At 35.6% G+C, this 12,216-nt stretch overlaps 2 protein-coding genes and 1 long non-coding RNA gene across 8 annotated transcripts in view; 2 read left to right on the top strand and 1 right to left on the bottom strand.

Moving 5' to 3' along the window:
• Positions 1–12,216, bottom strand: part of LOC134661417 (uncharacterized) — a 141,384-nt gene that overhangs the window by 82,108 nt on the left and 47,060 nt on the right. The window lies entirely within an intron of this gene.
• The window catches only part of LOC134661440 (uncharacterized), a 130,202-nt gene that overhangs the window by 76,246 nt on the left and 41,740 nt on the right, over positions 1–12,216 (top strand). The window lies entirely within an intron of this gene.
• The window catches only part of LOC134661429 (CD82 antigen-like), a 71,265-nt gene that overhangs the window by 41,228 nt on the left and 17,821 nt on the right, over positions 1–12,216 (top strand). For 4 of the 6 annotated variants that reach the window (XM_063517518.1, XM_063517517.1, XM_063517520.1 and 1 more), the window contains one exon: positions 4,324–4,364. The exons of the other annotated variants lie outside the window; for them this stretch is intronic. In XM_063517518.1, coding sequence (XP_063373588.1) covers positions 4,354–4,364 — 11 coding nt within the window. In that variant the 5' untranslated portion in view covers positions 4,324–4,353. The remainder of the gene's footprint in view (positions 1–4,323; positions 4,365–12,216) is intronic. 6 annotated transcript variants of the gene reach the window in all.

The raw sequence follows: 12,216 nt of genomic DNA, 5'->3' as shown, positions 1-12,216 counted from the left end.
ACCAAAAATGAGTAATAATTAGTTTTTTTGCCAAAAACTTATTCCCTATTTCAATGTCTTATACTGATAGGGTATGTCCATTATGGGGGCCCATTACTGGATCCACGTCCATTACCGGGGTTCCATTACTGGAGCTTTCCTGTTCATGACTGGAGATAAAAAACATACTGTGAAAATATTAATTACATGGAAACTAATTTCAGTATCTTTGATACAACACGCCTTAAACATGAAAGAAGGATATGATATTCATCTTTTAACAAGCTAAGCGGTAGTACTTTTACATGTATCAGGGAAATATCACAAATACTCCAAATTTCCTCTTAAATATCCCATGACTGGTGCCGTTACTATATCAAAACTATAATTCATACTACACAAAGTTTGACCAGCCCAAGATTTTTTGAATTTCCCGCCAAAAAATTGTGTAATATTTCAGTAGCCAGACTCTAGTCTTGACAAGCGTTTATGAATAACGCTATTGTCTATGCTTCGTAGTAAGTTGGTTAGTGTACGAACTCTCGGACCTGACTTTGAACTCGCTCTTGTTATTATAGGGTATTTGTAATTTTTTCATGAACCAATGGTATAAGTCGATCAGGTTTGTTTTGAGGATCAAATGTCTGAATGGGACCCATTGTCTTAAAGCAATACAAAAGTCACAAATGATGGTCAAAGTCTGGCACCCGCACTTTACTGACGAAACGCTTCATATTAGAAAATGGCAATACATCGTGACGTCACCATGTAACGTTAGAAGCCGTTTTCAATGTATGGAAAACAAGGAAATTAATTTTGCGAATTTTCGGTAAAATATTGCGTTTATCTATATGGTTGCTATATATTTACAATATTTTTTTTAAATAAAATATAATGAATCGAATGGTATCATAATTTTTTTCCTATTTGGATGTAAAAAAAAAAAATTTTAAACTTTAAGGCCTTGTATTTTTATTATTCGCATATTTTTTTAAAATTTCCAATGTTTTGTGATAAATTGCTCATAATTTATCTATTTAACTAGATCTACGAGTAGTTATAAAATTCAACATGTGTCAATATTATATAGTTGTTTGAGACTACGACTCAATGTCGCTGTAATTAATTAATTACTCGTAAATTAATTATTGCAGTGTCTGCAAATCTGGAATATTATTCAGAGTAAAGCAATAAACAATCCTTTCTAAAATTACTTTTTTTTTTTAATAGCCTATATTGTGTCCCACTGCTGGGCAAAGGACAATCTAAAATTACTAAAATTATTAATAATTTATCCATAAATAAAATTAGGTAAGTACACTTATTTCTAATGCTCGATCATCCCATACTATCCTATACTTACGAATATTACAAAAATTACAAATGGATGTGTTGACCCTCATGTGATATCCTCAATATCTACATATCTTTCGAAGGCGAATTAGGGTGTGATAACACTCATAACTGCAAGCTTACCTTCAAGTATTTCTTGCGTTTTTATGATAAATCCTAATTATGGAATTCATTCATGTGCTTTTGCAGCTCGTAGTACGTACACTTTATAAGTAATTACTTAGGTAATGAAGTATCATACATTGATGAAGGTAATACATTGATATACATATTCGCTACTAACCTTTATTTTTTTTAACCTATTGTTTTTCAAAATTTTCCGTTTCTTATCTAGATGTATTGAGATTGAGTGAGCACAATGAGTGTGGAAATGGTCCGAAACTGAATAATAAGTTATCTGCTCGGTAGTCGACCTCACAGTGGCTAGTCATTATGCCGCTCTAGACGAGGCTTCGTCATGATCAGGCTTTATGTAAACATGACTACGGAAAACTGTAGGAACACCCACAGAGGTGTTATTCACATAAGTAAAGAGTTCTGAGAAAATGCCTAGGTAAGACCCTTATGACAGAAATATGTATGTTCTCATCTCTCTCTCAAATTCATTTTAGCGTTAGAAACATTAGACTTGGCATTGGCTTGCCTTATTGTCAAATGTTTCGTATGTTTTAGAATATACCTAAGGCCCGAGATACACTTGTAAGTTTTACTTACGTAAGTAGGGACAACGCTATTTGTTAGAATGAGATAACGATATTCACCTCTCATTCTGTAGTATTTCAATGGGTTTAGGCCATAGTTTAGGTATTCCGATAGATCGGGTAATTATCGGGTAGTGTACTTTAGGTAATTATTCTCTTAAATCATTGGGGTTAGGGACCCGTATTTTGAAATTAACACGGGAAAAAGAGAAACTGGGGTGTTATGAATATTATCGCCTGCACAGCGAGCTCATCAATCACTGATCTTATCGGTTGTTAATATTATACAATGTGGTGTAGAGCCACGTTCATGTTGTTGATGACCTAATGAATGACCCAGTGCCAAAAGCATTTATTATTTACAGATATTCTGGAATAACAGTAACTTGTTTTTTTTTGCAAACTTATTTACTTATATGAGTAAATGTGTTGAAAATTAGAATAAAAACCAACACCGAGAAAGACTAAATGAAAAGCTTGATCATCTTTTATATGGAGTATTTTTATGAAATGACATAATTATTGTAAAAAAAAACATGTGGTAAAATAGTGTTTTATGCAACCGTTGTTTAAGAGAGGTCAAAAAAGGCGAGTGACGTGAGTAACAATTTGGGCGAAGCCGAAAATTGTTAATAAAGACGCCACCAGTATTTTTTGACTCAGTTAAACAACGTTGCATACAATACTTTTTCTACGAAATAAAATTGTAAATTTAACAAACATTTTTCATGTCATCTAGCGGAGTTCTACCTACGGTATCTACCTATTTTTAGACTTCTTGGGCTATCACTGGGCTATTTCTTCAGGCGTAGACACTAAGTTCTCGTCTTCATCCATTTTAACTTGAAAGACACACTGTTTTTAACACAAAAGTTAAGTTTTTATTCTACAGCCACAATTGAAGAAGTAGCAAAGAATGGAGGGTACGGGAAAAGAATGAAATAAAAAACATGTTTACTTATTTGTCAGAGATGACATTTAAAAAAAAAACATACAACCGAATTGATAACCTCCTCCTTTTAGATTTGGAAGTCGGTTAATAAGGTTGGCAACAATGTATTTCATACAATATTTTTTAAGTTGCATAAAATACTATACTTCTACCTCGCCACCGATACCACGCGGTTAAAAGAGGCAAATGTTTATCAGTTTTATCACGTAGACTTGCAAAAGCGACCATAAGTAAATGTTACGTAGGTACCTACTTACCTAACATTTGGAAAATTCAATTACTAAACGATGCTCACCTATATTTAGAAAGTTAAAACCCCATCTATTTTTGCCAATTGCTAAAAGGAAATAAAATGTATAATTATATTCTGAAAAGCTTTCAAATAATTTTCCTATTAGTAGAATTATAAACTGTTTGTGACAGATTCAGTGTAGTAGGACTCACAATACGTACACACATTCCTAAACGGACAAATAGACTTGTGGCCCCTGCGGAAATCGTTATGTACATACAAATGTATATTAATAACTACGAGACCGTTTCAATTACGTCATGTCATGGGCTACTCGTAACTTCGAATCATGTCATTCGCGTAGACAGGGCATTAAGTAGACTAATCAGCTTTTGCAGTCCAGCCAGGTGCAGATGGTCAAACAATACTAGGTACTTCAATATTGTTTGTGTTTAAAAATGTGAAATTGGAAAGTTGCCCAATTTAACGTTTTTTTAACACAATAGTATTTTATACATTACTATGTAAGGGCCGACCAAAAAGTATTATTTTTAAATAATACAACAGCAACAATTTGCAAGAGTTGACTACGGAAACCTACAGTAAGCATGGCCCGACATGCTCTTGGTCAGTTTTTATTACAGTACAAGTGGAATTATAAGTGTTTATGCTAAGTAAACGGATATACATACTCGTACACTGTTCACTGTCGATATGAATAAAGGATGCCTCACGCTTCAACGGACCGGGCCCGGGCCGGGGCGTCCGAATTCAGTTTTCTATAGAAAGCGTCACGTGATCACTGATCACCATCACCTGCCATAGAAAAAGAAGGGTCGGGCGCCTCGGAACGGGCCCGGACGGTTCTATCGTGAGCTGCGTGAATCATCCTTTAGGAGAATAAAATTATCTCGAATTTATTATTATATTCAATATAAATTTTCTTAGTTTCTAATCAAATTCATATTGATGATGGTATGTTTTTAATAACTTGATGTATGGTGGTAAATTGAATCGGGCAATTGAAGTCTTTGTATCGTATCAAAGATAGGTACCTATTTGATGTTTATTCATATAAACTTATTCGTGATTTTCTTTATTTCCAGGCTGTTTCCAGGGTATAGGAGAACTTCAACATGCCACCTAAGTAAGCTTTGCAGCAGCTCTGTGTCCGTTCTGAGATGCGCGGGATTGCACCTGTAATGTACGGCTACGCTATGCACGCACAGTCATCGTTCTAGGTTGCATTCGCATTAAAAAGTGTTTATTGCTTATACGCTTACTAATTGTTTTCTTTAGGTAAGATTGCGACTTCTTTTTATTTGTTATAGTATGTGTAGTGTGTGTCAAGTTTTCAAGTATTAAGACAAGATTAAGACTGGGTCGACCGTCCAGTGGCGCCCTCACTAGGGGAATTGTGTTTTCTAATACATAAACCAATTAATTTATGTATAAATCAGTATATTAATATTTTTGTCCTGCTGATTTCTCAACTTTTGGCCTTTGTTACATAGTTTTATTTTGCTTTATCACTAAACGGCAAATGGTAGCCACATTTTTCATCATATCATCATATTCAAGATATAAAATCTCAAAAATTAGCGTTTTCCCAGAGATAAGACCTAGCTAGATCGATTTTTCGCCTCCGAAAACCCCCATATACCAAATTTCATCGAAATCGTTAGAGCCGTTTCCGAGATCCCCGAAATATATATATATATATAAATAAATAAATATGCAAGAATTGCTCGTTTAAAGGTATTAGAATAAGAAGGACAACAATATTAAAATACTGATTTATACAGAAATTATCTTATACCTTTTAACGAGCAATTCTTGTTTATATATATATTTCGGGGATCTCGGAAACGGCTCTAACGATTTCGATGAAATTTGCTATATGGGGGTTTTCGGGGGCGATCAATCGATCTAGCTAGGTTTTATTTCTGGAAAAACGCTAATTTATGACTTTTTATATGTTTTCCGAGCAAAGCTCGATCACCCGGATATTTTCGTTTATTAGATAACACAATTGACAATTGCCAGAATGAGGGCGCCACTGGACGGTCGACCCAGTCTTAATATTTTTGTTGAGTGGATTTCATAATATTTCATTTTAACAGAGGACAAACAAATTAATTGTACGGGTACGTGTATTTTAAAGATCAAAATATACATTCAAGTATCGTCAAGTTTTTAACTTCCTAAAGGAAGTGGTATTTACGACCGGTGGTGACGTCATTATTGTTATACCTTCTAATAGAGTTGCGGCGAATATAATGTATTATAGTAACATATAGTTTAGTTTTTTGAATAGAAAATTTGCAGACTGAAAATTTTGTCTGCAACGCGAAAATATCTAGGTACCCGAGAACAGCAACCAACTGCAGCCAATATCAACTGAGTCGTTTTGTCACAAATACACATACAAACAAACATTTTAAGGTGCAGGAGGTTCAGAAATCTGAATTTTTAAAAGTCGTAGTACTTCTAATGGATCTCAACACGGTTGCCATAAATTTAATTAGCAATCTTGAGGCCTTTCACGAGGGACTGTATTGATTCGAATCCTGAGTTTTTGATTTGGAGTTGATAGAAAAAATCACGAACAAAGTTCTAAAATGCACTTTAAGTAACCAATGATGCATCAATGCTAAAAAATAGGAAAAGTGCTTCTCAAAATCGGTAATATCATGTTCGAGGGTACGTTCGTATCTATAAATTTTTAGGGTTCCGTACCTCAAAAGGATAAAACGGAACCCTTATAGGATCACTCGTGCGTCAAATGGCATTGGGTCAAAAAACAGGTGATCTAGTTATAGAAAACACATAAAAGACTACCCAATTTTAAACAAGTTAATGTTATTCCAACAGTTAAAAAAGAATCAAATAGTCATTGGGAAAGTTTATAGTTTCGTGTCTATAGTCATTAACTTATATTTTTATCACATCTGACCTTCTGTTGGGGTTAAATAAAAAATGTGCTTTAGGGATCGGTTGGGCTGCGCAAAGTATCTAACAAGATTTATTGGCAAGTCACTGAAACAAATAGTTTTTTGTTTTATCTTGAACTTTCACGTCGCTTTCGGTCTGACATACCTACCTTGAGTTGAATTAAGTTTATTTATCGGTAGGTATTTGAGGAAAGCATTTCCTCGAGATGCGAATTAAATTAGCGCTATAGTTCCTCGAGATAAAAATTAAATTAGGCTAAAGTAGAGACCACGAAGGAAAATTTAACATAACATATCTGATTGATCACATTTTTTTTGGACTTGTTGCATACTTGATTATGTGAAGGAATATGGAGATATGGAGAACTTACTCTTGGTAGTCTAAAAATTGTTCTGAGAGACCGTTATTAATTTACAATACCTAACTTAATGCAAAGTACAATGTATTATCGTAAACATTGCGGAGCATAATAAAATATGAGTGCAATATTAATGCTCTGACACGTGCCAACGCAATACAAATTTTTATATAAAGTTAACTCGATTTATTTGAATTCTAGTATTTGTCTAGACCAAAATTAACTGCACCAAAAATAATTTGCAATTATACAACAACAACCATACATTTTAATCAAGTATGTCGTTAATTACATTACTAGATTTGGCACTAAACTCCGGGCCACTGACTATTATAGAGCATGGAGCGTGGTCATATGGCATTCTGTAGGGCTAAGATGGCCGGCTCTTTATTATTTGTCACCATGGCTGTCACGTTCTAACAAATATGTAAGTGCGAAAGTGACGCATGGCATGACAGGTGATAAAAATGCGACCATGATAGCTGGTCTGCTCTAGATCAAGTTGTCAATATGTTTACAACAAATATTTGTTTAAATATATGTACCTTTACACGAAGCAAAATGATAATTAAATAAATACCTGCGAAATTAACTAACAGTTAACACTTTAACTAAATTAGCAAGTCAGTGGCTGTACTGAGTGCATATGGAGAGGAATGACACAATACATATTGTATTAGATAAAAGTGGCAAGTGTACTCTAACGTATAACGAGTCCTCCAGAGCCGCCGCTGGCTCAAAGTTCAAATTACTTACACGTGCGTACAAACGAGAACATTGTCAAATAACTTACGACTATCACGCTTGAGGGCGTCATAATATAGAAGTAATTTACAAAGGGTAGGTTAAAATATTATATTTCTCTATGGTTAAAACCAAGCTTCCCTCATGGACCAACTACGTATGCACAACTAGTTGTCTCATAAGGATTTAAGGATATTTTTCTAAATCCTTCCCATAGACACAACTGGTTTACTGTCATTTAATTTTAGTTCCCAAATACTCAACTATTCTTGAGTCTTGCCTGTTTTTGTAGAATTGTACAGTCGCCATCAGATATACGTATAGGTCTTTTTCGTGCACATTTGTGGAATATTTCCAATTTATTAAAAGCCAGTAGGAATATGTGAACATTATAACTTCCATAAATATTCCCAGCGGTAGAGCTAGCGTAGCGGTAGAGTTGTAAAAATAGGAACTCATTTCTCACTTTTCTTCAACAAATTATAGTAAACCTTTCATATCTTAGGGATTGTGCACAAATCACGCGAGGTGTTTTCGGCTACTTTTTGACGCTATTTTGAAGTGCAAAGTGAAGATTTATGTTTAACTAAACCGAGAAAAAGTATCTACTTATGTGGAAGGTGTTTTTTTTCATAGTTTCGTTCACTGTAGAAAAATACACGTGAGGTTTCCTTATAGCCCCCCCCCCCTCCCCCAACGTGATCTATCGTGATTTTTTCGTGACCCCCCCTCCCTCAATCGAACCTCGCGTGATTTGTGCACAACCCCTTACATGCAAAAATATTAAAACACTTTGTAATAATGACGAATGATAATTTATTAATATGAAAGCTATCTATTTCTTCTTTTGACTGTACTTGTGTTATAAAGAATGGTTAGAGAGCTTTCCTCATGGACCAACTACGTATGCACAACTAGTTGTGCCATTAGGAATACATATTTTTGATGGCACAACTAGTTGTGCATACGTAGTTGGTCCATGAGGAAAGCTTGGTTAAAACTATGATAGTAAAATAATAACGCGAGGGGTAAAACAACGAAAGTTTGCTACCGAGTAAAACACAACATCTTTCACCACACCAAACATTACAGATCAAATCCAAATGAACTCTATCAAATATTTATCATTTATAATTATCCATTATAAGTAAGTCCCACCAATATGAGGAAACAATTGAAAATTGCATAAATTACTTTGCCGCTCGTCTGGATAAAGTGCAACTTGTGACGTTCATTACGCATTACTGCTGCGAATATTTTCATTTAAGGTGACAGTCCATTTCCAACCGCAGCTGCACTACTGTTCATTTTACTATGGAAATTGACAGTAATAGCGACGCGTTCAGTACCAGTAGTGCAGCTGCGGTCAGAAATGCAATGTTACCTTTATTCGTCACTCTTTTTAGTAAGGAAATTGACAGTGTTAGTGCCATCCGAATGTCACCTTTACGAGTATCAAAGCTGGCGTGATCAAAATGAACGAAATTCATCATCATTTTTGTCTATCATTCTGTGGCTTCGGCTTAAATATTTATGCGATTATAAAACCTGCTTCAGTTCACTTCACAATGAATCCTCAGTATAGTAAAGGTAACGTGACCCCGAGATTAACACTGACTTATACACGTGCCCATGAGTAACCCGAAAATTTCGAACATATTACATTTAGATACATTTTGCGATCATAATTATAGAACAGTAGACAGAGCTTGGAACAAAAAATGGTCAAGTGTAAGCGGTAAGGCAGGAGGCTCAGTTCCGACCGTGGCGGGCATCCATACGAGGCCGAGCTGCAGGAGAGAAGTGCTTAAAAACCCATGGTCAAGGGTTTAAAAAACCGAAGCCGCAGGCCAAGCTCTTTATAGGGTTGAAGGACGGTTCCGAGCAAGGCCAAAGGCCAAGTTGCGAAAGAGCTGGGTTTGCAACTGAACCAACGGCCAAGTGTAAAAGAGGCTGAAGGCTATAGCATTCCTGCGGAACGCATTCGTGCTCGCGTGCTAGTTTTCGCAAAGTGGCTGGTGAAGTGGGTGAAAACTAGTTTTACTTAATTGTTCAAAAATTATTTTAGTAATAAACTAGTATTTGCCAAGGGACTATGCGGAAACAAGTTTTGACTCGATACGGAAAACGCCGTTTTAATACGGGTTTTACGGGTATACATACCTATGCAGAAATTTGTAAGTTTTCGTTATACCCGAGTGTATGTAGTTAGCTAAAATAACACAAACACATGTTTCCGCTGGAGCGTGCTTCTTAAGGTGCAGTAGTTTGAGCCAGCAGAGTTTTCGTAGCGCTTTTAAAAATTAATTAGCAATCTTGGGGCCTTTTTCTTCACTGTAACTTCATCGAATCGATACCTGATTTCTTGACTTTCGCTCTATAGAAAAAACCGGTCAAGTGCTAGTCAGACTCGCAATCCAAGGGTTCCGTACGTAACCCAATTTTTAATAATGTATTATTTTAACCGGAACGTGAATGAAATGTCTTTAAAAAACCCGTACGTAGCCCGGGGTCGGATCAAAATGGGGGCGGGAATGGTCGGACTGACGTACGAGTGATCCCATAAGGGTTCCCTTTTTTCCTTTTGAGGTACGGAACCCTAAAAACACAAACATGTCTTAAACGCACCTTAAATGTGCACAGTAGCTAAAAATATGAAAGTTACTTCTAAAAATGCGCATTTTATTTTTGATCGAACTCATCGATTACTTTTTTTTGTTAAAACTTACAAATACATACTTAGTTATAATTCAAAATCATGATATCCGCGATCCTGGGAACGCATAGCCGAGTCGTCTCGCTCACGCTTACGCTCAATGAGAGTAAGAGAAGAACCTGAACTCATGGGGCCTTAAATGTAAGATATTCGTCTAAGTCGAGGTCGTAAAGGTCCAGGCTACAGGCCGCGCGGGCGGGAGGCGGCGGGAGGGCGAGCGCGAGTTGAAAACTAATTTCCTGTAGCTCAAAGCGATTGTCGAGATCGACGTATCGTGTTGACTGATATCGTTAAAAATGATTGCTTCGTCTGACGTCCCAGTATTTTAGGGACTCGTACTAATTTTTTTAATTAATATTTTAATAACATTAAACAAAAAAATTGATCAAGAGCATGTCGGGCCATGCTCCGTGTAGGGTTCCGTAGTTACCATTCTGTCAGAACAACATCTGCAATAATAGTCAACACAACACAGCTTTCTTGGGCAAAAGTATATTGGGTATGGCCCCAAATTTTTTTAATAGTATCCATAATATAAAGTCCCTGCCAACTGATCAATTTAAAATACAATTAAAATCATATTTAAAAAGCGGCCAAGTGCGAGTCGGACTCGCCCATGAAGGGTTCCGTATTTAGGCGATTTATGACGTATTAAAAAAAAACTACTTGCTAGATCTCGTTCAAACCAATTTTCGGTGGAAGTTTACATGGTAATGTACATCATATATTTTTTTTAGTTTTATCATTCTCTTATTTTAGAAGTTACAGGGGGGGGGGACACACATTATACCACTTTGGAAGTGTCTCTCGCGCAAACTATTCAGTTTAGAAAAAAATGATATTAGAAACCTCAATATCATACCCCACACGTATGGGTTTGATGAAAAAAAAATTTTGAGTTTCAGTTCGAAGTATGGGGAACCCCAAAAATTTATTGTTTTTTTTCTATTTTTGTGTGAAAATCTTAATGCGGTTCACAGAATACATCTACTTACCAAGTTTCAACAGTATAGTTCTTATAGTTTCGGAGAAAAGTGGCTGTGACATACGGACGGACAGACAGACGGACAGACGGACAGACAGACAGACAGACATGACGAATCTATAAGGGTTCCGTTTTTTGCCATTTGGCTACGGAACCCTAAAAAGGAAACTTGCCTTAGTTAGAATACGTGTTGAAGTACCTAAAGAAAAAAGTTATTGAAGTCAGATACTGTTTCGGGTACTTTTTTCCTCTGGATGCAGAAAATTTACCGTTTGAAGAATGATCCTGTAATGGCCAGTATTTTTTCAACGTATGTATTTGTATAAAATAAATATCGAAGGCTAAAGTACTTTGGCTTAATAATTAAAAACAATATTAGATAAAAACATTTTTTTCCTAGGTATCTAGGTATTTCATTTGGTTATGTAGCATCATTTAGAAAATTAAATATCCTAAGTACTAAATTCCTAAAGACAGAACATGGAAAATCAAATTGTCTAATGTATGAAATTCCTAAAGATGCATGTCCTAATACACTTTTAATCGAGCGATCTCATTTTCGAAAATAAATAATTTTATGTACAAAATGCCTAATGACAATACTTTGAAAGTCAAAATGTCTAGTGTTCAAAATACCTACAAAGCCTAAAATGACAATACTTTGAAACTCAATATTTCCGAGAACATTTCCTTCTTACTTTGAGTCGACGGAGCCCCGCTATGGGGCTCTTATTTCTGGGGGGTTTGTCCTTCGGGCATCTGATCTGAAGCTACCTAACGAACCTAACCTGCGTACCTATTGTTTAACATTAACTTGTTTCGTAGACTTTTTAAACTTAGGTCAGCTAAACGTAGGACAAATGTCGTTAGACATTTTGAACTTAGGTCAACTAGACGTAGGAAAAAAGTTCGTTAGTATTTTCGTGCACTATTAAGCAGTATTGTACTTTAGACATTTAAAACATAGGTTGATTAACCGTAGGACATATGCATCTTTAGGAATTTCGTACATTAGACAATTTGATCTTCGAAATTACGCTATATAACCTTTAATTTAATTATAAGTAACAGTCACATCTTTAAGATCCACTCAAAGTGATTTCAATATCGTAGAAATTAATAGGAAATGTTTAAAGGAAGGTAGGTACAGTGAAAAATTTGGGTCACGCATGCTCACGAAAAACGTGGAAGAGTATGTCGGTGTTGTGTCAATGTCAAATAATTGCAAAGTCACTCCCGCT

Source organism: Cydia amplana, chromosome Z (assembly GCF_948474715.1).
Source record: "Cydia amplana chromosome Z, ilCydAmpl1.1, whole genome shotgun sequence".
Lineage (NCBI taxonomy): Eukaryota > Metazoa > Arthropoda > Insecta > Lepidoptera > Tortricidae > Cydia > Cydia amplana.
This window is presented reverse-complemented; position numbering and strand designations above follow the sequence as displayed.